A 21,648-nucleotide genomic window follows, 5' to 3' on the forward strand; every position below is an offset into this window, starting at 1 on the left:
ATTGCCGGGGCTCCACGTACGTAGGGCTGAATGCCGCAGAAGTCGGGATTGTGCTACAACGAGTTAGGACTTCTAATCTAGCCTCGCATTTCCGGTAGTTGAGGCTGTGAAGACGATGCTTCGGAAGGCGAGACATCTCTACCGAATGGCTGGCATACTCTTTGAGACCGGCCCGTGGCCGAGACCAAGGCTATTTCACTGAGAAGTACCTCCCAGAGGTAGATCATGTTGTTCCTAAGTAATGTATCTTGGACTAATTACGGCGACATAGTACCACAATATCTCCATGGTACCCCTAGCATGAAGGTCGAAGAGGCATGGCGATAATCGGTCGGAGCATACTAGATGGAGTTCGCCAAGGCACATTTGTATTGCTAACATCCTACAATGTAGCTTTTGTTATTGAAATTACTGATGGCAGGCTGCTATTTGCTGATCTGAATGGTACATGTACACAAGCCTTTACAATTCCTCGCTAAGCCAATTAGTATCATTCTCCTTCTCATCGACGTACTCGGAGAGTCTCTCCTTCAAGTCCTCGACTTCAATTTCGCCGTCGACGTAATCGACCTTGTGCTTGTGGGGAGGAATGGGGACGCGGCCGGGGACGTGAATGACACCGTTCTTGGCAATTCCATCGGCGACGACAATGGGGATGTAGCCGTTGAGCTTGACCTTGGTCCAGCCGCCCCAGGTGGCGACATCGACGGCGATGTTCTTGCCCAGCAAAGTGGGAAGATCAACGTGGTAGTGCTCCATGGTGTTGACATCCTTCTTCTCATCGGGGCGGTACAGCGCGTCGCTATATAGAGTCGCATTGCCGACGATCTGGTACTTGAGCAATGCTCTAAGGTACTTGAGACCGAGGTCGGTGTTGAACAGGAAGGCATTCGCCTTGGGTCCAAGGCGAGCGAAAGCGTTGTTGGAAGGGGCGAAAACGGTGGTGCCGGTGGACTTGACGCCGTGAATATACTTGACGAAGTCGGTCTTCTCGTATGCGAGCAACAGCGTGGAGAATTGACTGGGGAGAAGGGTGAGTTCTCGGCCGACCATGGGTGGCGGGATGATCAGGCTATTGACAGCGTGAATAATTCCATTCTTGGCGCGCTGTAGATGGCAAGTCAGATTTGTAGGATTAATGAACCATGGGGACTTTGAGTGCTCACAATGTTGACGGCAACGACCTTGGCGTAAAAGTTGATGCGCACGCCGCCGAGGCCGACACTGGTGCGAAGACGCTGGGGCTTGTCGCCGAGGAACTTCTCATTGAGCAGCGTGGGGAGAGTGTGGGTGCGAAGGACCCTCTTCGCATCGTAGTCACCAATACCAACGTGGTACTTCAAGATGGCTTCAATAACCTCCTTGCTCGGCTTCTTGTGCTTGGGCAGATGCTCGAAGGCGCGGTTCGTCGGCACGAAAAGTGTGTGATTCGCCTCTGTGCTCTTCAAAACATTGACAATGTCCTCATATTCGTTGACAAGCTTGGCAAACTCGGTCGTGTGCTCGCTCTTCGAAATGAGCTCGTAAATAGTCTTATCGGAAACCTTGGGTTCGTTAAAAATCTCCTCCTCGAAAAGGTGGTCAAATTTGTTCTCGACTGTCTCTTCGAGTGAGTGTAGTGCACCCTCAATGTGTGCGGATAAGGAATCGATGCTATCTTCCACAGTGCTCACGATGGAGTCCTTGGAGGGGACGCGGTCCCACCAGGAACCTCGATTAGCGTGGTCATCGTTCTTGATGGCCGCTTGCTCGAAGATCTTAGGATCGGGAAGGATAAATGCGTTGGCAACGGCCACGCATGAGAGGGCTGCAACAGCTTTCATTTTGGATTGATTTTCCAGATAAGAATGCTACCTTAGTTCTGGAAAAAGGTTGACAAGGGAGAAGGGAATGTCAGAAAGCGACTTTGGGGGAAATGCAGATAAGGAACCTTTTGTTCGACTCTTCGGCACCGGGAGGCGAACACCACGCACTTTGCGTACGCGGAATTGCTGTAGGTAGAGACACTAGGGACGACGCCAACAGCTAGAGGTCCAATGGTAAGCTGACGTCAACGGGATCGGACAACAGCAGCAAAGTGAAACTCTCCCCCGCCCATCCCACCCAATGGAACTCGAATCCCCGAACGAGCCGAAGGGACGACCAGACGGTGGGAACTCGTTCCATGCGGGAACAAATAGCAGCTCAAGCTGTCGCCGCGGCCTCAAGCACCATCAGTTCTCTTCTAGAACTTCACCTCATCATCGACTTGTCGCATAATGAATGAGGTGATTTGGGTGTGGGAGCTCGCAAGCTATGCAGAGTTATGCAAAACTAAAATCGAGCTAAGTCGGTGTGTACGAGCTTGAGCTATGGACAAAGCTACCAGAAAGCCACACAACCACCACAGCTCTCAGCTACATCCAATGCGTCATTCATCCCACCTATGAAACCGCTTTCATCCTCAAGGCCATCGGGCTCTCGGGGTTCATGGGTCTCCATCCATCGGCCTGATTTCTGCCCGCCTCCGACCACGCACGGCCCCACTCCGCTGCTCCGCTGTCTCTAGGCTAATGCTTCCCGGATCACCTCCGGCCGGGTTCTAGGCGAGTATTGTTACCGGATTCCGAAGATATTGTAACAAAATAAACATTGGATACGTATACATATCTCTGAAGCTTCTGTTTACAGGCCTAATCTCAACTCACAATTCGATGCCGACTCGCAGAAGTCAAGCAAAGCCCGCACCATTGACTTCTTGGCTGCATTTCCCCACAAACAAGAAACAGCAGTTCATGTTTGACAATACGATGAGAGCTGAGAAGTTTCGGTGCCAAGGTGACACCGAAAAGGGTAAGACATAACGCTCATTCTCACATGGAACGTTCATCGGGACTACGGACGAGCAAACGGCTGTGTGGGATGACCAATCTTGTCTGGTGTATGTTTGACTTTCGCAATCTGCTGCAGGCTGGAGATGACTTGCCCCGGCATCTCAAAGGCTTACTTCGTTCTTCAATTCCGGTTCCGGGATTTCCAAACTACGGCTCGGAAACCCGAGGATGCTTGATTTGACAGCTGATAGTCGCACATCTAAAAGGTCGTGTTCAACTGCTCCGCGGGGCAGCAACAGAGACAGTGACGGGGCCGGAGTATCTTGAGTCCTGCTTATGGTGCACAAGGCACTATGGTATTAGCGTGGATTACATCTTGTACCTGAAGTATGGTACATGTGGCTATCTGGGTTGACAAAGAAAATTGCCCGGCTTTGGGAGATAAATTTTGAAACATTTGGCGAACTTGCGAACCCCTCCAAGAAAAAAAACCACAAATATGCCCCTCAATGCCAGCTTGATGGCTTCGAAAACTACATGTATCAACTTATTGTGCATCACTTCTTCAACCCCAACGGATTGCCTGATGCAAATTGTTCAAGTCGCGAATACTTGTCGTTCAGGACATTCTGGATGTGCTGCTCAACCCGCGGGAAGATATCCTTATGGGCGGTAGGGCTCATCCAGGCGTCCAAGTGGCCGCGGTTCTGGAACACCTGCCTCTCATAGCAGACGCCGCCGTTGGCCTCTGTGAGGGTAGTGAAGGATGTGTCGGTGTTCTCGGGCGCGTACACCTCGTCCTCGGATCCAGAGAAGAGGAAAATGGGCAGACCCTTGAGGCGGGCGATGTTTTGCGGTGTGACGAGGCTCTCGTTCTGCGAGTCGGTCACTACTTCGTGGGTGCCTTGGTACATCAAATGGTTCAAGTTCGCCATTGAGGCACCACCAACAAAGTTCTCTAATTGTGAGTGAGTGGCCTCGTTGAGTCCCTTGTGTGACCAGAGCCTGGAGAATGTTAATCATAGAGGAGGCAGAAAAGGGCTGGAATATACTAACCGGCCGAAAGCAAGAGAGCTGCGATGGCAGACAACGGAGTTACAGATCTCATTGCGGTGACCAACGGGGTAGAAGCGAAGCAACTGGTTGATAGCCTGCTGGATGTATCCATCGCGAGGTGTGCTGGTGCAGTCAAACCACTTGCCCTGGATGAGGTTGTAGATGTTGGCCATGGAGATGGGGAGGCTAGCCTTTAGGTTGTTGACCTTGGGGAACTTGGGGTTCATGAACACCTGGGACGCGGTGACACCGCTAAGCCATTGCCTAGGGATGCTTCCGTCAAGCAGACCTGAAGCAAGAGCAATAGATCCAGCGCAGTGTGCTACGACGTATGTCGGTGACGAGGGGCCGCTACCGTCCAGCCTATCAATGATCGCATGCCTCTTGCGAATCTTCCTGAGAGCCGCCTGGATATCACGGCGCGCGTCGTACGTGGTCCAGTTCTGTTGAGCAACAATAGTCTTGCCGACGCGGTGTACCATGGAGTACACGCGGTACCCCTTAGCCCGGAAGTAGTTCACCGCATTCTTCTCAATGGTGGGCAAAGCAAAGATCTGGTGGTCGACAGCAGCACCAGGGATGAACAAAAGAATCGGCGCCCTGCTTGCGTCGCCACCAATAGTCTGCGGCTCCCACATGTAGAGCTTCGTCTTAACGCGGTCGTTGGCCTCAACTGTGATCTCTTCTGACCAGGGTGTGGGGTTCTGGTAGCTGTTGAAAGGTAGGCTGGGCCAGATCTGAGGGATGAAAGGTGTGAGGAAGGCTCCTGCTGCCTTGGCAGTGAAGTATCCGAGGAAGTTGGCGGTCGAAGAAACCTTGGCGTAGAGGCTAGATCCGGTTGCTTCCATGGTTGTGCATTCTTGAAGGAAGGCCGTGGGGCGGATATGGATGACGCCCTTACCGCGAACCTCTTCGTGAATGGGTTGGTCATGCTCGTCAACCTCAGTAATAGTGCAGTAGAGAGTGGTCGTGGCCTTCCAGAGGTTGAGGGGGTTGAAAACGACGTCCGAGTTGACAACCTTGTAGCCGTTGAAATGCAACTTCTTGCCATCCTTTTGTGAGATCAGGAAGTTGTAAGTCAGGTTGGTGGTATCAGGCGATCTCGGGTCGTCATTAAACAAGTTGAACTTGCCACCCTGAACCATAGACGTACCACCAAGAGCGGGGCACGTAAAAGTACCGGTTAGGTTGGCCTCGTGCTCCTTGTCGTGGACGACTAAATGTACTTCTGTAAGCGCCGGAAAGTCCTCGCAAGTATAGATGAAGACTTACGGTTGTGAGTGTTCCATGACCTGGCGCTGAGGAAGAAACGGGCATATTCGCCTCGGCTTTTAGCAGTCAAGGTAGCCCTTTGGAAATCTAATGTCTTGGAATCCTCTCCAAAGTGGATCCATCCGTCCATGGTCTCGGTGAAGGCGATACCAGGAGTCATGTCATCTCTGGCTGTGTTGATGATTTCTTGCACTCTGGCCACAGGCGGGTGTTCGCCCTCGAAGGGGTCATGTGCCGGCTTCCCAAACAGGTTTAGGGAGCCTGGGGTTGTTCAGAACAAGTCAGACAGATTGAACTTTTGGATCGAGGAACCAAAGATACTTACCGTTCTTCGTCTTAAGGTCGACTTCAATATGGAAGTCATCCGCGATCTTCTCAGCAGATCTCTCTGCGAGGGCCGTAATTGTCGCGAAAGGATTGACACCAAGCGCTGCAGGAACAATGGTTCCATCGCAAATGACCAAGCCCTCATGGACCTCACCTCCAGTGCCCTTGAACAGTTGGCCTTTGTGGTTCACACCACCGCTGGCGCCAGTTCCGTCGCTGCTGATACGAGCACCACCACTAGCCAGATATTAGCAAGAACTCCAACTTTGTATGGAACGGCTTCATCTTACATGGCATGGACAGTGATCTCCTTCTCGCCAAATGCGGCATAGAATGGACTGTCGACGTAGATTCCGCCGATCAGGTTGGTCAGCTTGGCCAAGTAGCCCGCCAGCTTCTTGGCTCTGTGCGACTTGCCAACACCAGAGAAGTTGATGAGGGGTCTGTCCTTGTCAAGCTGCATGGTTGCTTGACTACCTGAAATGACCTAATTAGACCGGTTACTGCGAAATGCGGTCAGAAAGACTTACTGTCGTGGGACATGATGAGATAGCACTGCGTCTTCTCGGTGCTTCCATCGGGGAAATAGGGACCGAAGAAGCGGCTGCCAACGGCTGCAGTTACATGACCGACTGCACCCTTAATGGAGATGTTATCAGGGAACACTCTGCCGGGCAAATATGTGAGCATTGCCTGGTAGAAGGGCGCGAGGGCGGCAGGAATAGCACCCTCCTCAACGACGAAGCCGTCAAGTGGGTTGTCCAGGCCCTTCCGGCAGTCGATAATACCGGTGATACACGGTCCGACGGGACGATTTGGGGGAGGGTCTTCGCGTCCCATGCCATTGACATACTCGCTAGTGTTGTAGCTTTACGATGGAATTAGTAGACTGCACTCTCGAAGAAGGCATCTTCCACCTACCCGAATGCAAGGATATCACCATTGCCGCTCATGCCGTGTCCAACATCCGGGCTCATGTCCAAGCCAAACTGCTTGCTGCGGAGCAGGATCTCGGTAGTTCCGATACTACCAGCGCCGAAGAAAACCAGCTCCTTGGCATGAACCCACATCAGATCCTCGTAAAAGAGGTCCTTGAAATTGGCGCGCTTCCCACCGTGCCATGCAAAGTGCACGATGTAGCCCTCACGGTCCTTCGCCTTGGTGACATAACGGACCTCGCACTGGCAGAACATTTCGGTACCCCAGTTCCAGGCGTCACTGAGATAGTTTACCAGCGTTGTAGACTTGCTGCCGTCGTTGAGACCGGTAGTGTCTTGCCCACTGAGCGTAGAGGCTCGCATGTAGACACCGGTGCTGTTCTCGCCATCCTCGAAGCGGGTGGTCTGGGGTACACGGTCGAACTTCTCGCTCCAACCCATGAGCTTGGCCTGCTTCTCGAGTGTCTCCAGCTTGTGTAGCTTGGGGAAATCCTTTGGGTACTTCTTAGGCTCCAAGACACCGGCGGCGCGCTTGTAATCTGTGTTGCAGAAAGTTAGCGTCTTTACGAAGTTTCTGTATGACAGGGAGGCTAAAAGTCACATTTCTTCAATTCTCCTGCATCTATCTCCTTGGGCCAAATAGGCAGGTTGAGAACCCCTTCGTCTGCTTCGAGGAAGACGTTGGCGTTGAGCAAACTTGTGCCGCCCAAGCCATTGCCGACGAAGGCGTTTTGACCATCTCCAACAATGAGATGGTAAAGGCCAGTCGGATCACCGCCAGTGCCCAACTTTCCAAGAGCACCGAGAAGACCATCCGTCGCCGCGTTCGTAGTGTGAAGCTCCTTCACGGCTGGCATGATCTCGGAAGGGAACTCTCCGGGCCACTTCTCCTTACCGCGCTCGAGCAAGCAAACCTTCTTGTTGCCACGCGCCATGCGGCTGGCGGCGACGGCGCCACCATATCCGGAGCCGATGACAACAACGTCATAAGACGGGCGGATCAGCTCAACGGGGCGGGAGATACGCGGGTATGCGCCAGTCACAGGGTCGAATGTGTCGCCGGCCTGACGGTATCCCTCGCGGGGCTCCGTGGCCGGATAGGGGGTGTCGAAGGACTCTGTGTAGTCAGGCTCGATTCGACCGTTGGACTCGCCATTGAGACCGTTAGTCTGTTGATGGTCGTAACCGTTGGGCTCCGCTGTGCCCTCCATCACGATTTTGTTTTTAATAGTAGCCTCTTGTCGTCAAAGAGCGCTAAGGACTTCCAAGTGCCGCTCTTCTAAATGAGAGAAGGAAGAGTCGGATACCTTACGTATACACTCGATCTTCCTGGCCGTCTGGTGGATGATGGCTTAGTCTTATAAGGTCAAGCGCCGGCAAGTATCTACGGCCCGCAGCGGCTCCCCCAGACGTGCAAGGTCAGTCAACGCATTCCTATCGACGACAGCCTGTGTGCAAAACTTCCTCTCAACGGTAGACAGGGTCCTCGCGACTTTCACATGCTTTCCTGACATTCAAAATGTTGACTGCTTCATCTTCCCATGATATGACCGGATCCGGATAGTCTCACTCGGCTGTGACGGAAGAATGTTCGCAATCATCCGAGAGACACTTCGTTGTGGTTGTTGATGGGGTAACTAGCCTTATGCCTCCATGTGGTTGGAGTAGGAATTGTCGTTGAGGGTGTAACCAATTACACAACGTCTCTCAATGTGGCTTGCTTGAATATGTTTTTGCAAGACACTCATCAGAGGTGGCATGTGCTTGCTGAAGGCAAAAGTAAGCCGAGCGACAACTTCATCGAGCATGTAAAACAGTCGAGAACCCCAATTCTATCGGTGAAAGTCCCAAAAGTTGAGGACTGGTAGCTCTTTGAATTGAGTCGTGGCGATTGGAGGTTGGGCACTCATGTTCACTAAATCTGAAAGACGACGTTGAATTCAGAATGATTGGGTGTTTGTCGCTGGCTTTTTGGGAGAGTTCTGCGGACTTGCATTTCCTAACGGGCGCTGAGACTATTTGCACACTAGTTCAATACCACATGCAGGGCAATCTCCACTGGGAGGGCGCAGCCGTGATAGGGCATACCGGCAGAAGATCGCATTTCAACGAGGGTTCTGCTTTTCGGTTCATGCTAGTCAAGCTAGTCAAGCTAGTCAAGCTAGTCCCCAGTGTGATGTGACTGTAGCCCAAAAGGTCTGATGATTGGTCGGCTTCCCGCCAGGAGTCTCACTAGATGCCGGAGTGCTCAACGGGCAACTGAGACGAACCAGCTGCTTCTTTTCCATCTGGAGGGTAGAAGGTCGCGATAAACCGGCGAAATATTGCATGCTCTTGCCTTCACCCAATTGGCTCGGGATGCTTATCATCTTAGTAGACAATCCAGAATGTGAGAACGCATGCAGACGGACGGAAAGTCTAGCGGCCCGCAACCGGGTCGAAAGCGGATTTGGGGTAGCCATTCTTCAGAAAGCATGCGTAAAGCGTGCGTAAACAGGACAGCATGCAGGTGGGGATAGCTCCGAGCTTCACAGCTCCGATAATGTCTCAGACAAGACATTGGTGATCGTCCGACTAGCTTTCAGCTTGTCAGTGTAGCTTTGCAATTGTCTTGAGGGGCCATGTCAAGGGATGTCTGACATACCAAATCTCACACTCATCCCTGAGGCGTTCGGATCTGTAGCGAGTTCAGGGTCAGAAAGCCATCTGTGCCGTCTTCAGTCTAACACTGCTCCAGTTGTTGGGAATCGTCGCGGGGAGAAATGTAGTGGAAACTCTGATCCAGCCCTGCAATCATAAAAGCAAAACCACTGGGACCACGGAAACTTCACTTTCAAGCCTCAATCATTCGATCACTATAGAAAGCATTCAGGTTACGGCGCGGCATGTGAAAACACTTGTTACTATCAGCATGTGATAGTAAGACACCAAGGATTGCCTGAAGTTCCTCCCTGGTGGCCATCACATCTGGCATTTTAGGGCATTAGGAAAGCCTCAACAGTCCTAAACGTTGAAGCCTCTCCAGACTTCAGATCACATTTCAAGGAAATTAGGAGTAGTATTTGATCCAGCTATCCGGCAGCATCGCGGCTACTCGATGTCATTTATATTGACAACTTATTCCATCGAGACTATTAGCCGCACGTGCCTCTAGAGATGGCGGCAGTCGAAGTCACCTACTCCCTTCCGAAGGATGTCAACGAGAAGAAGCTAGAGGTCCGGACCGGCTCGGACATTCGCCTCCGTAAAGAGAACCGCGGAGCAGATGCATCATGGAACGGCACCGACCCCTTCCTTAAGCAGCCTTACTACTACACAGGTGCTCCCTGGACCCTTCTCGCAAGCGACTTGCTCCTGTTCTGCAAGAACGTTGCTTTCCTACCATGCATTGTCCTACCACTCTGGTCGCAGCCCCCGGCTCGCTCCTTCAACCTCGGAGTCGACAACCGATTCAAAGAGCAGCCTCGATTTCTCGTGAGCCAGCTCCACCGACGCTTCGAAGCATGGGCTCAACGCTACTTCCACTCTGGACCCATGGACGAGCTGTACCCCTCTTGGAACAACATTCGTGACGTCATTTTCCACTCCATTCTCATCGTCACTCAATCAGCCTTCTTGATCTCCCTTCCTTTCCTCTCCTTCTTCTCCTTTAACATCTTTGTTGCCTATGTGGGTCTTTTCATCGGCATCAACTATTTGGCGTGCATCGGGCTCAATGGCTGGATGCCTGAAGGATTTATCTGGTCGGCCGACACCCCGGCAGCGCGAGAGTGGGAACTGAATCACCCCGAGGAAGAGTGGATTTTCCTCAACGGTGTTGCTGTCGGGTAAGGACTTTTGGCCTCAAAACACACATTGCATGAACTAAGCATACATCTACAGCAAGAACTGGCTCCAGAGCAACATTGACCGAATTTCCGTTACTTTCCATCGAAGAGTGAAAGGTGTTCACAACAAGACGTAAGTCAGAAGATTCTATGCTATCGGGACCCACACTGACATTGTTTACCAGTGCTGGCATCATCTTTGATGTGATCCAATGCCTCCTAGAGCGCTGCCTCTATTTCGGTACCACCGATACCCGAGTCTGTTTCTCGCACATTTCCACCGCCCTGCTCAACCAAGACAAGAAGAAAGTCATCCTCATTCTCCACTCTCAAGGTGGACTGGAAGGAAGCATCATCCTGGACTGGCTCATCAACCAACACCCCCGTGAAGTCCTGCAAAAGCTTGAGATCTACACCTTCGGCAACGCCGCGAACCACTTCAACAACCCCCGCACCAAGAGGGACCACGGCATTCCCAGACCCAAGGGTCGTGCCATCCGCCACATCGAGCACTACGCCAACTCGAAAGACTTCGTCTCTCGGTGGGGTGTCCTGCATTTCAAGAAGCAGACTGCCAAACGAGATGGACGCTTCCTCGGGCTTGGTGAGATTGCCGGTCTCATCTCCATCAATAAGAAGACAGAAGTCATCAAGGCCGTGGGCAAGACTGAGCCGAAGCAGGCGAACCACCTGAGTCCTGACTGGAACGAGTTTGAGGGTGCGCTTATTGAGCGACCTGGTTCGGGTCATCAGTTCAACCAGCACTATCTTGACAACATCTTTCCTCTTGACACTAATTTGAGCAAGGTTCAAACAAATGGAGATGGTTCGCCCCTCCCGGGCACCTTCATGGCGTCCCGCACCAAGGTTCACAATGATCCTTGGAAGATTGATGAGCAGCGCAATCTCACGAACGGGGTTGATGGTACTGCTCACCATCACCTCAACGGTGTGGTTGAAGGACCCAAGGTGTATGAGGTCAGCCGGCTTTGGAAGTTTGTCAACGGCCGACGACCAGAGGACTACTCTTGAGAAGGTCCGTGAGCTGTTATCCCAGAGAAGAGCAGCTTATTAGGTACATGTCGGTCAGACTAGCGTTAAGGAGTCTCGGATACCGATAATATTCAAGTAATTGGAACGCTGCTGTAGAACTATTCAGAGATGTAATCTTTAATAGCAAAATAGTGGTTGATATTTGACCGGTCACTAAAACCCGACTATGCACAATTGATATCTAACACGAAGTCCCAGAGTCTTTCGCTGACTATCTAAGGTAGGAGATCTTCTTGATTCCACTTTCGCGTTGCTTGCCAAGGTCTTGCACCCTGCCTTACGGCATATGATCATTGTGACGAAGCTCTTTGCCGCTTATGGTCATCCGAATCATCGACATCGGACCCGGCTGCTCTTTTATTGCTGCTCTCCTGGCCACCAGTCTCTTCGCCACCGGATCCAGACCCAGACCCGGATCCTTTGCCCTTCTCCTCATTGCTGAAGGACTCGTAATCCTCCGAGTCGGATGTAACTAAAACCTCTTCAGATGTTTGATCTTGTTGAGGCTCTTGACTCTGCTTCTGCTGCTGCTGTGCTTCCTTTACCTCTTGCTCGACACGTGTCTTCACCATGGCTTTGGCCGTCGACTCCCCTTCCGACCCGCTCTCATCTCTTATCGCATGCGGAGAGATCTGGCTCATCAACCTTGCCTGCATCGCACTCTCGCCGGCCTGCTAGACAGTCAGTAGCCATCATTCAGGGCAACACACTCTCGAACACATACTGGAGACAGGATGCCCTCCAAAAGACTTCATGTCTGGGATGGGATCGCTGCGACGGGAATGGGAGGATAGAACAACTCACAACCAAGGTGACCGTGTTCCTCAAAGCGTCAGACTCCCTCCGAAGCCGAGCTCTCTGCCCTGGAGATAATTGAGGAGTCTCAACATCGAACGGTCCACGAACACCCTTGTGGGGTCGGAGGTCCCTGCAGATCCCGGAGCACCGTGATTGCCACTCATATTTATGGTCCAATTACCGCTTCTCGATAGTGAAGTCGACGTTCCGGATGTTTGGTTTCCTGCCTCAGTATACCTACGAGTCACTCCCATCCGATACTGGACTGATACGAAGCCATCACTCACAGCGAGTTCTTATATATATTGCCATAAACACCTGCACTACTCTATGCTTGGAATCCTACTGCGATACTCGACTTTTGGACTCTCAGCTACGTACAAACAGTCTTCTTTCAAAAATGAGTCCTTTCACGATCTTACCGCCCGGCCAAGCGCTGGACTCGCGAGGCAGAGCATTTGATCAGTTCTGCCGTCAGCTCGTTTTTCACACCTGTGAGATGACTATTCAACTTTCCGATTTCTTTGGCTAATAAGAAAGCGAAACTGATCACAGTGTGGTGGGCGGTGAAGTACATCAAGCCCAAAAGAACAAACACAGTGTACCGACAAACAGAAAGTCCTGCTTTGAGTGCCCACCAGACTTTCCATGATCAAGGGGGAAGCATGTCATACTTTTCTTTAAGGACCAAGTTCCGACCATGAGGTCTTCGAATCGTATTCGAGATGGCTGCGAGGCGGCAGCTTCATCCTCATTGGAGCGATACCCGCCAACAAGCGAGGGTTGCACGACTTCATCGCTTATGGCGACACCGTCAAGACACTATCCTGTAGCACAACTGAGCAACGAGTATAACGATGGGTTCCAATCGATGATGAGGTAGGTAGAGTCCTATCCGCAACAGTACCAATGTGTTGCAAAAACATCGACTACTTTTGCGGTTCGTGTGTGTCAATACTTCAGCTCACGTCGCAATTCTCCATCGTCCGACCATGTAATGTTGCGGTGTCGTAGCCGGCAATAACGCGGCATACACATCGGCGCCATGATTACCGGCTCTCCAGCATCGCCGACCTCGCTCCGACGAACGACCCTTCAATTACCATGTATAAAATCATAAAAAACATCAAACATCAACCAGAGCACATCAAGCTGCAACATAGACTCCTCCCAAGCCAAATGACGTCATCATGGCAACCCTCAGCACCGCAACGTGGATAGCCTCACTCACCTACAACGACCTCCCTCAGGGCGTTAAAGGAGCAGCCGTACGCTCCTTCTACAACTGGGTCGGTTGCGCCATCGGCGGAAGCTCCCATCCGACAACCCTGACGGCAACCAAAGCCCTCTCGCCCTTTTTCGGAAAGGAAAGTTCTTCAGTACTTGGATTCGATCGTCGCATCGATGCGCAACACGCTGCTCTCATCAACGGCATCGCGTCGCATGTCCACGATTACGATGACACGCATCTCGAGACGATTGTTCATCCGACTGGATGCGTCGCGTCCGCGCTGCTGAGTTACGCAGAGACGCTGCAGCGCCCGGTCACGGGAGAGGAATTCATCACGGCATTGGTCGCCGGCATCGAGGTTGAGTGCAAGATAGCCTTGGCCGTATACCCAGAGCAATATGATATCGGATGGTACCCTCCTGTCACCCTTCCCACGTTCACATAATTGCGGAGGCTAACACTTCTTTCAAGGCACATCACAAGCACAACAGGCTCCATCGGCGCCGCCGCCGCCATCGCAAAACTCCTCGCCCTCCCGGCAGACAAGACAGCCCACGCCATCGGCATCGCCGCAACGCAAGTCACTGGCCTACGCGAGATGTTTGGCTCTGACACGAAATCCTTTCACGTCGGACGCGCCGCTCAGAATGGGCTTCTTGCTGCCGTCTTAGCTGCAGAAGGATTCACGAGTTCACCCAAGGCGCTGGAAGCTGGGCGGGGCTGGGCCAAGGTCGTCAGTACGAAGGAAAACTTGAATGAGCTTGTTCAGAGTCTTGGACAGGGAGGACCGGGGAAGTGGGAGATTGAGAAGAATTCGTTCAAGCCTTTTCCGTGTGGTATCGTTATCCATCCGGTTATTACGGGCGCTGTATGGCTGCATCACGAACTGAAGAGACGAGGCATCTCAACGGAGGAGGTCGTGAGTGTCGACGTGACGGTTCATCATCTTGTGCTCGAGCTCACTGGTAAGAAGACACCAAAGGATGGTCTTGAAGCCAAGTTCAGCGTTTACCACGGCGGCGCGGTGGGCTTGTTATATGGGAGGGCGACTGTCGTTGAGTACGAGGACGCACTGGTCACCAGCGCGGCTGTTGTTAGCTTAAGAGACCGTTTCAAGGCGACAGTTGACGAGTCTATAAGGGCTGATGAGTGTCATTTGGTGGTCAAGCTGCGCGGTGTTCATGAACCGATTGAGAGGCACGTCGACCATGCACTTGGAAGCGTCGAAGTGCCCATGTCTGATGACCAGCTGACGGAGAAGTTTATCACGCAGGCGGCGCTTCAGGTTGGCGCGGAAAAGGCAGAGAAGGCAAGTCAGTGGTGTTGGGGTGTGGTTGGATCAGGGGACATGAGAGAGCTTGGAGGGATTGTCTAGCTTCAGTTAGTAGTTTGCCTTCCATGGTTCAGCACTCACCTATTGACCACAGTGCCTGAATTACCTCGATGATCTGGCTAGCAAAGTAACTCTTCATGTTCTATTGGCAAGACCAAGGGCCAAAGCGACCAGTTCTCTAGTAGATACAAGCTTTTTACCTCTCCTTTGAGAAGACAATGAATGCAACGCTGCATTTGTACACAGTCTCAGTGCCAAGAAGGCATACACAAGTGCTCGTGAATATCTCCAATCAGAACAATGACTCTTCTGGCACAATGGCCGGAAACCAGAGTATCTCGTTTCCCCATCCCAAAGGCCTGCCGTATGTGAACCCTTATCTTACATTCCTAAAGTGAAGGCACCATCCTGCAGCATTGCCCGTTGAGTGCATCTGGGCTTAGCGCACAGTGACGTTAATAGGGCTCACGGTTGGCGAATGGAAGGCCCAGTTAGTTGAAGTGAAAATCGAGACCCTCGGATGTGTCCACGCGTTCGGGCCAGACCCAGTCGTCGGCCACAGAAGATTCAGAAAGCTCCGAGTCTTCTTCTGGAATGGTCTCCAGATGGCTGCAGAGAGGCTCCCACTCCATAGACGAGCCAGAGGTATCTGTCGAAGGAGACTCGTGACTAGCATCGATCTCGACCTGGTTGCAGCGGTATATCATCATACGCTGAGCCCTCTCGGTCTGGTAGTAAGTCTCGGCATCCATGAACTTGATGTCACTCTCATCATCTGCGTCGTAGGCAATATCGTCGACGATGCTTGGCAAAATCTCATTGTTGGGCGTGAATGAACCCCATGTGGTGAATTTCAGCTGGCCCTGGTGAGTTTCCAGCCGGTCAGCTCAAGTCACAGTGTAGTTCTTTGAATATCTGATCACTTTAGTGAGAAAAGAATGGGAATATCATCATACTTGGTTCTCTGGGATCTTGGAGTCATCTCTCTTGCAGCCCTGCTTGGGGTGGTCCCTGGTCTGACGGGGCAAAGTATTCTTAGTGGTCTTGGCTAGAGAGTCTGGGTCATTCGAATTTCCAGTATGGCCGTTTGAGGTCTTCTCGGGGCTGTGGACTCGGGCCTTTTTCTTGCAAGGCTGAGGGGCGAGATCATCGTGTATGTCGGACATGGTCTTGTTCTTTGATGCCATTTTGCGCAGTTGATGCGAAGGAAATGCGTTGCTTGCTCGAGTTGAAATGCAGGGGAGTTGTAATCGTAATTGGGATGAAAGTGAGGAAATGCTGCTGTGTTGGAGTGGAAAGTGTGCGCGATGAGTGCATTGGTGGGATATGGATGAGGTGAAGGTTGTGATCATTCCATCTTCGGTGGAAGAGATGTGGGGCATCACTTTGCCGGCTCCCAAGAAAAGGTTAGAGGTATGCTGGACTGCTGCACGTGACGCAAGATTTAAATGAAAAGGTGGGAAGGAGCTGCCTAGGGAAGTAGCTGTCGGGAAAGGGAAGGAAGCAAGAGGAGGAGAGTATAAGCATGCCCTACCTACCTACAACTTGTCCACAAAGCTATCTCATTTCAGTGGGCATAGCTTACACGATTGAACCTAAGGTAAAATGCTGACCAGGACTATCCGCAGCCTGCTATTATCCACTAGTCTAAGGTAGGTACCTTAATCAATTATGAAGCAAAATATATACAAATAATCAAGGGCCAAAGGTCTAAACAACAAAAGAGTTCACCCCCCCGGTGCTGAACTGGGGGCTACATCTCTAGTGCTCATGCTGGGACTCGAACTCGGGTGCTCTCGTATGCGCTAAGCCTGTCGTCGAGTAGGCTGGTTGGCGAATTGATTGTTGACCATGAACCGTTCCACCACCACGCCACAGTTTGACCTGAACCCCGGCCTAGGGGTCGCCTGCTGCGCTGGTGACAGAAACAGAGTTGAGGGTGTATATGAAGGTCTCAATCCATCGGATGAGAGTCTGCTGGTACGTATCCATGGATCCCCAGGTGCGAGGGTGGGAAGGCGCTGACACGGAGCCATTGAGGTGCCTCCTTCCCGCAAAACATTTTCTCGGATGGACCCACCTAAACGACCACCTCACACGCCGTACCTCTAGTGCTCAATGTATCTTGCCGTGGAAGTTGAAGGCCGTACTTCTTCTTCTCATTAAACTTGCCAGAAAGCCTTGATCCCACCATGGCACTCTTGAAGCCTCGACCGTAAACACCTTACTGACCCCACGGAAACATATCTCGGCGCCGGCGTGGTCCTCAGTAACCTCCTCGCTTCTACTGAAGAGAATAATGTAAGGTGCGATGGTGACTTTGACGATAGAATTCTACATACGGACTCTGATACGAATAGGAGACAAATTCTCTACCAAGGCCACCCTTGTGATTTTTCTTCTTCTTTTTATTTGGCCCGGAATCAAGTGGATCTTCTTTACGACAAGAAATTTACTTGAGGTATCCTATTTCACCCTTCTAAACAGCTACTGTATTCTTCTTCAGGAGAACAGGCAAACATCAAAAAAGAAACGTATCACACAAACCCTGAGTGACATTCCGCTGTTAATATTCTACAGGTGAATCGCGTACCGCTCTCGAGATATTCGCCCAAGTGCATTTTAATGTTCGCCAGACGTTGGGTTGACTGTCACTCGTCGATTCTGGTTGGTCAGAGCTGCGTGTGGTGGGGCACCCCACGTTGTACCTGCACTTTGTACTACGTACTTCGTGCTTCTAAGGTAGAGGATCGATCGTACCTTCCCATCTTCAGATGCCTCCGGCCGCCTAAAGGTAATTCCAACGACCTGGAGTTTCTGGCCCAGGGAACCCTTCCCAGATTCAGAAGACCCTTTGCTCGAAGTTTTTCTCTCGCCATTCTGTGGTGTTTAATAATTTGCGTCTGAAGCTATGTTACGGAGACTTGGTGACGTTACGTAGGCAGTTGAGGACAAGACTGGCAGCCGGCAGGTACTGTGGGCCCACGGCGAGTGCCCTGTCCTTCCCATGGTGACGCTGGTCATCGGAAAGGAAGGAAGGGAAAATTCCAACCATTTCTCTTCCAATCCAAAGCGACAACATTTTACCTTCACTTCCATGATCGTTCAGCTTACACATTCTGGCTTCAATAAGAGGAGCGTGCGAAATCCGGTGCGACAAATGATTCCAGGCACCCCAGGCCCACTGCAAAGGCCGACGCCAAGTCGGGGTAAAGCTGGCCGAAGAGTGAGGGGCATTTTGCCTTGCGCTGTGGAAATTAGGCGACCACTCATCTCACCAACTCTTACCTAGGTGCTCGATTTCCATCAACCGCCTTGCCAGGTTTGCCTTAAGGTTACGGTTTACAACTAATCCAAGACCTGAAACCAAATCGCCGGCCTTTTTCTTCCCTCGATGGGCCCCTAGCCCTCAGCTGCGAACTTCTTGACATCCAACATGTCGCGCACACCGTGAGTGCATGTACTTGCTCTAGATCCCGCCAAGAGTATGAAGCGCCCAAGCTCACCGCATCACGCTCTCAGGAGCCATGTCTTGGTCACTGGCGCTACAGGATTCATTGGCGCGCACGTCGTAGATGTTCTCTTGTCCCGAGGGCTCAGGGTCCGCGGAGCCACCCGATCTCTCGCCAAAGGGAATGCCGTGATCAAGGATCGGCCCGAGTACGCCGGCAAGCTCGAGTTTGTCCAGATTGGTGATTTTGAGAAACTTGGTGTCTTCTCCGAAGCCATCAAAGATGTCGACACCGTGGTTCACGTCGCCAGTGTGAGGATTCTCCTGGCGCCATAGAGGCCAACATCGCTTGAAATTTTGTTAATTGTTTCGTGCAGCCATTTACCTACGATACCAAAGATAACGAGAAGGAATTGATTATACCAGCCATCAACGGTGTCCGCTCTATCCTTGAAGCAGCCGTCACCAATCCCAAGATCACTCGAGTGGTCATTACTTCCTCCTTCGCCTCAGTCCTCGACGTCAACCGCAAGGCACCACCATACTTTACATACACGGGGGAAGATTGGAACCCCCTGACCTACGAAGAAGCCGCATCTCCGGAAACAAGCGCCGTAGTTGCATACCGAGGTTCCAAGAAATTCGCAGAAAAAGCAGCGTGGAATTTCATACAGGAGCACAACCCCCGCTTTGACATCGTGACGCTGTGTCCGCCAATGACGTTTGGTCCCGTGGTTCACCCCGTAAGCAGCGCCGACAAACTGAACGAATCGAACGCAATGCTGTGGAAGATTGCAAGCGGACAGAAGCCCCTTCCTGTTGCTCGGGTCCCATTCTGGATTGATGTCAGAGATCTTGCGGTGGCGCACGTGGAAGCGCTCTTTAGACCGGAGGTGGGTAACAGGAGGTTTGTTCCGGCCGCTAAGGATCGCTTTTCGTATGGTCTGGCTGCCAAGATCATGGAAGGCAACTTTGATTGGGCCAAGGGCAAGGTCGCGCGGGAAGAACAAGCGATCGACACTTCGCATGGGCTGGATGGGGAGACGGTCGCGAGAGAGCTTGGCTTCGAGTACCGAACTTTTGATCAAACGGTCGTTGACCTCATTGACCAGGTTACGAAAATGGAAGACGGGACAGTATGACTTCGGAAGAAATGGTATTCCATTTATCAAAGGGCTGGGTGTTAGGGGCAATTAATAAGACCGCCACCTCAGACTACCCAAGCAAGATTCTCTCAGTTTGTGGTCAAGGGCCCAACAAAGATCTGGACTATCGGTCCCTGGGCAAATCCGTTTGTGAAGGTCGGCCGCGCTTGTCAATCTGATAATTACATATCGTTGACTCGGCCTACAAGTCATCTATCCCTGATTAAGCCACGGCCGGGACACTTTCTGCCTAAATTGATGTTACTCTTAAGCGGAACGAGCCCTCCGTTGCGACAGGTAAGCGAACAACACAGAGTGTGATCTATCCACCTGCGCAACACGGCTGGCAGATCAATGACTAACTAGTCTCCGGAACCCATTTCTGCTTCTCCGAGTTTGAATTACCGTGGTGATGGTATCGGGCCGTGTCGCCTTCTTAGCTTCGGAAGTGTCTCCGTGGATAGGGAAGATGAGCTAATACCTGCGAATGGTCCTATACAAAAACAAGCGACATCTGCACGACTTCCAGAATGTGCTGCTAGTGTTATAGCTTCTTTCAAGCACCGGCTCTATTCCATATTGTGCTAATCTCATACACATCTTGTTCGATATCTCCCGTCTTCTGCGCACAGACTGTCGCCATGAAGGTATCAGTGGTCTTGCTAGCGGCCTGCGCTGCTCTTGTTCAAGGACATTGCATCTTCCAGGTAAGCCTCCTTCGTACCTTCATCAGATCCCCAGCTGACCGTTAACTTCCTTGCAGAAAGTCTCCGTGAATGGCAAAGAGTACGGCTCCCTCGCAGGTCTCCGAGCACCCAACCAAAACAACCCAACTGAAGACGTGACCTCCCAGGACATCATTTGCGGAAAAGTCGCAACATCCTCCCAGGAAGTCATCACCGTCGCCCCCGGAGACAAGATCGGCTCCTGGTGGCAACACGTCATCGGGGGCGCCCAGTACCCCGGCGACCCAGACAACCCAATCGCAAAGTCTCACAAGGGCCCCATCACCGCCTGGCTCGCCAAAGTCCCCAGCGCTTCCAGCACCGGGATCACAGGGCTGCAATGGTTCAAGGTCGCCGAGGATAATCTGGACACGAGCTCTGGGTTATGGGGCGTCGATAAGATGATCAACAACAGTGGCTGGAGCTACTTCAACTTGCCGCAGTGCATTGCCCCAGGGGAGTATCTGCTGCGTGTTGAGTTGCTAGCTCTCCATTCTGCTCATCAGGTGAAGGGTGCGCAGTTCTATATTTCGTGTGCGAATATTAAGGTTACGGGCTCTGGAAGCTTTTCACCTAGCTCGACTGTGAGCTTTCCGGGCGCGTACCAGCAGAGCGACCCTTCGATCTACATCAACATCTATGGTACTGGTGGTCTTCCAAACAATGGGGGCAAGGCGTACTCCGCTCCTGGACCGAGACCGATTACATGCTAGAGATTGGAGAAGATGGCAGGAGAGTTCCCGGATAGGTTGACTGCGACTATATAGCTGCTGGTATCAATGCAATGTCATATGTGACATGGAGTATCGTTTGTTTTTACAGAGTGGTTCGGAGTTTGTTTGAATGGAAGTCATCCGCCCGAGTTTCTCATTGATCACATTACACAACTCCTACACTCACACGACCGTCTTCAACCATGACACGCAAGTTGATGTTGATACTCATCTCCGTCGCGTTCCCCGTAGAGTTCCTGGCGCCTTTCCCGGAGCCTATGCCGATGTCAGAGAGGTTGCCAGATCCCACATTGATGTTTGTTACTTCTGTAATGCGGTCGCCGATCTCAATCGTGTTTCCATCGCCGATGGTGTTGTTACCGTCTCCGATATCAAAGTCGTCGCCTGCACAGACGGGAAGCGTTAGCAAAAGCTTTCACAGGGTACTTGAGATACCATCGTCACCCGACTTCGTACCTGTGTCTATGTCATTCCCTGTGCCGGCGAACCCAACGCCGTTTCCGTCGCCGATTCCTCCAGAGCTGATTGACCCCGAGTTGCCAGTCTGATTGCCGTTCACGCCATTGCCTACTTGACGCGGCGATATAGTGGGTAGGTGTTTGGTGATTGGGGTGAGGCTAAACTGGAAGGGTAGGCAGTGTGTCGTCGTGGCGCACAGGGCGAGAACCGCCATCAGGCAGATTCGTAGGCTGATGAACATGATGGCCTGCTCGCTCCAGAGTGGTGCGCTGGGCTGAAGTACGCTGATTGAGTTTCGCTGCTTGCCAAAAAGATTGTCATCAAGGCTGCTATGTGGTTGATTTTAAGCTTATCCAACTTGCAGAATGTCGTCAGAGACACAACTCCTTGAGCGTTCTCATCGCTAGAACGATGCCACTTTATTCTATTGAAACGACAAGCAAGCTAAAATTGGTCTTGTTGTCCATCGGGCTTCCCTTGCCAAGC

At 51.9% G+C, this 21,648-nt stretch overlaps 9 protein-coding genes across 9 annotated transcripts; 4 read left to right on the top strand and 5 right to left on the bottom strand.

Moving 5' to 3' along the window:
- Window positions 1-462: 462 nt before the first annotated feature.
- On the bottom strand, window positions 463-1,823 carry CPAR01_11472 (fasciclin domain-containing protein; the record flags this gene model as incomplete). The annotated part of the gene is made up of 2 exons (XM_060495731.1): window positions 463-1,107; window positions 1,167-1,823. 2 exons carry the CDS (start codon window positions 1,821-1,823, stop codon window positions 463-465), a joined length of 1,302 nt encoding a protein of 433 aa, XP_060346079.1.
- A 1,547-nt stretch (window positions 1,824-3,370) lies between these two features.
- CPAR01_11473 (glucose-methanol-choline oxidoreductase) lies at window positions 3,371-7,617 on the bottom strand (the record flags this gene model as incomplete). Its single annotated transcript, XM_060495732.1, has 8 exons — window positions 3,371-3,818; window positions 3,870-5,085; window positions 5,142-5,402; window positions 5,467-5,705; window positions 5,759-5,945; window positions 5,999-6,336; window positions 6,390-6,945; window positions 7,008-7,617. 8 exons carry the CDS (start codon window positions 7,615-7,617, stop codon window positions 3,371-3,373), a joined length of 3,855 nt encoding a protein of 1,284 aa, XP_060346080.1.
- A 1,945-nt stretch (window positions 7,618-9,562) lies between these two features.
- On the top strand, window positions 9,563-11,265 carry CPAR01_11474 (uncharacterized protein; the record flags this gene model as incomplete). Its single annotated transcript, XM_060495733.1, has 3 exons — window positions 9,563-10,233; window positions 10,289-10,366; window positions 10,419-11,265. The coding sequence occupies 3 exons, from the start codon at window positions 9,563-9,565 to the stop codon at window positions 11,263-11,265; spliced, it is 1,596 nt and encodes a 531-aa protein (XP_060346081.1).
- Window positions 11,266-11,576: 311 nt separating this feature from the next.
- CPAR01_11475 (uncharacterized protein) lies at window positions 11,577-11,942 on the bottom strand (the record flags this gene model as incomplete). Its single annotated transcript, XM_060495734.1, has 1 exon — window positions 11,577-11,942. One exon carries the CDS (start codon window positions 11,940-11,942, stop codon window positions 11,577-11,579), a length of 366 nt encoding a protein of 121 aa, XP_060346082.1.
- Window positions 11,943-13,274: 1,332 nt separating this feature from the next.
- On the top strand, window positions 13,275-14,690 carry CPAR01_11476 (uncharacterized protein; the record flags this gene model as incomplete). Its single annotated transcript, XM_060495735.1, has 2 exons — window positions 13,275-13,726; window positions 13,787-14,690. The coding sequence occupies 2 exons, from the start codon at window positions 13,275-13,277 to the stop codon at window positions 14,688-14,690; spliced, it is 1,356 nt and encodes a 451-aa protein (XP_060346083.1).
- Window positions 14,691-15,139: 449 nt separating this feature from the next.
- Window positions 15,140-15,835, bottom strand: CPAR01_11477 (uncharacterized protein; the record flags this gene model as incomplete). The annotated part of the gene is made up of 2 exons (XM_060495736.1): window positions 15,140-15,511; window positions 15,605-15,835. 2 exons carry the CDS (start codon window positions 15,833-15,835, stop codon window positions 15,140-15,142), a joined length of 603 nt encoding a protein of 200 aa, XP_060346084.1.
- Window positions 15,836-18,135: 2,300 nt separating this feature from the next.
- Window positions 18,136-19,241, top strand: CPAR01_11478 (NAD dependent epimerase/dehydratase; the record flags this gene model as incomplete). Its single annotated transcript, XM_060495737.1, has 2 exons — window positions 18,136-18,411; window positions 18,477-19,241. The coding sequence occupies 2 exons, from the start codon at window positions 18,136-18,138 to the stop codon at window positions 19,239-19,241; spliced, it is 1,041 nt and encodes a 346-aa protein (XP_060346085.1).
- Window positions 19,242-19,885: 644 nt separating this feature from the next.
- CPAR01_11479 (glycosyl hydrolase family 61) lies at window positions 19,886-20,682 on the top strand (the record flags this gene model as incomplete). Its single annotated transcript, XM_060495738.1, has 2 exons — window positions 19,886-19,951; window positions 20,008-20,682. 2 exons carry the CDS (start codon window positions 19,886-19,888, stop codon window positions 20,680-20,682), a joined length of 741 nt encoding a protein of 246 aa, XP_060346086.1.
- Window positions 20,683-20,848: 166 nt separating this feature from the next.
- On the bottom strand, window positions 20,849-21,403 carry CPAR01_11480 (uncharacterized protein; the record flags this gene model as incomplete). The annotated part of the gene is made up of 2 exons (XM_060495739.1): window positions 20,849-21,087; window positions 21,160-21,403. 2 exons carry the CDS (start codon window positions 21,401-21,403, stop codon window positions 20,849-20,851), a joined length of 483 nt encoding a protein of 160 aa, XP_060346087.1.
- Between the last annotated feature and the right edge of the window lie 245 nt (window positions 21,404-21,648).

This window comes from Colletotrichum paranaense (assembly GCF_030867605.1).
Source record: "Colletotrichum paranaense strain IMI 384185 chromosome Unknown Scaffold_9.1, whole genome shotgun sequence".
In the NCBI taxonomy this organism is placed as follows: domain Eukaryota; kingdom Fungi; phylum Ascomycota; class Sordariomycetes; order Glomerellales; family Glomerellaceae; genus Colletotrichum; species Colletotrichum paranaense.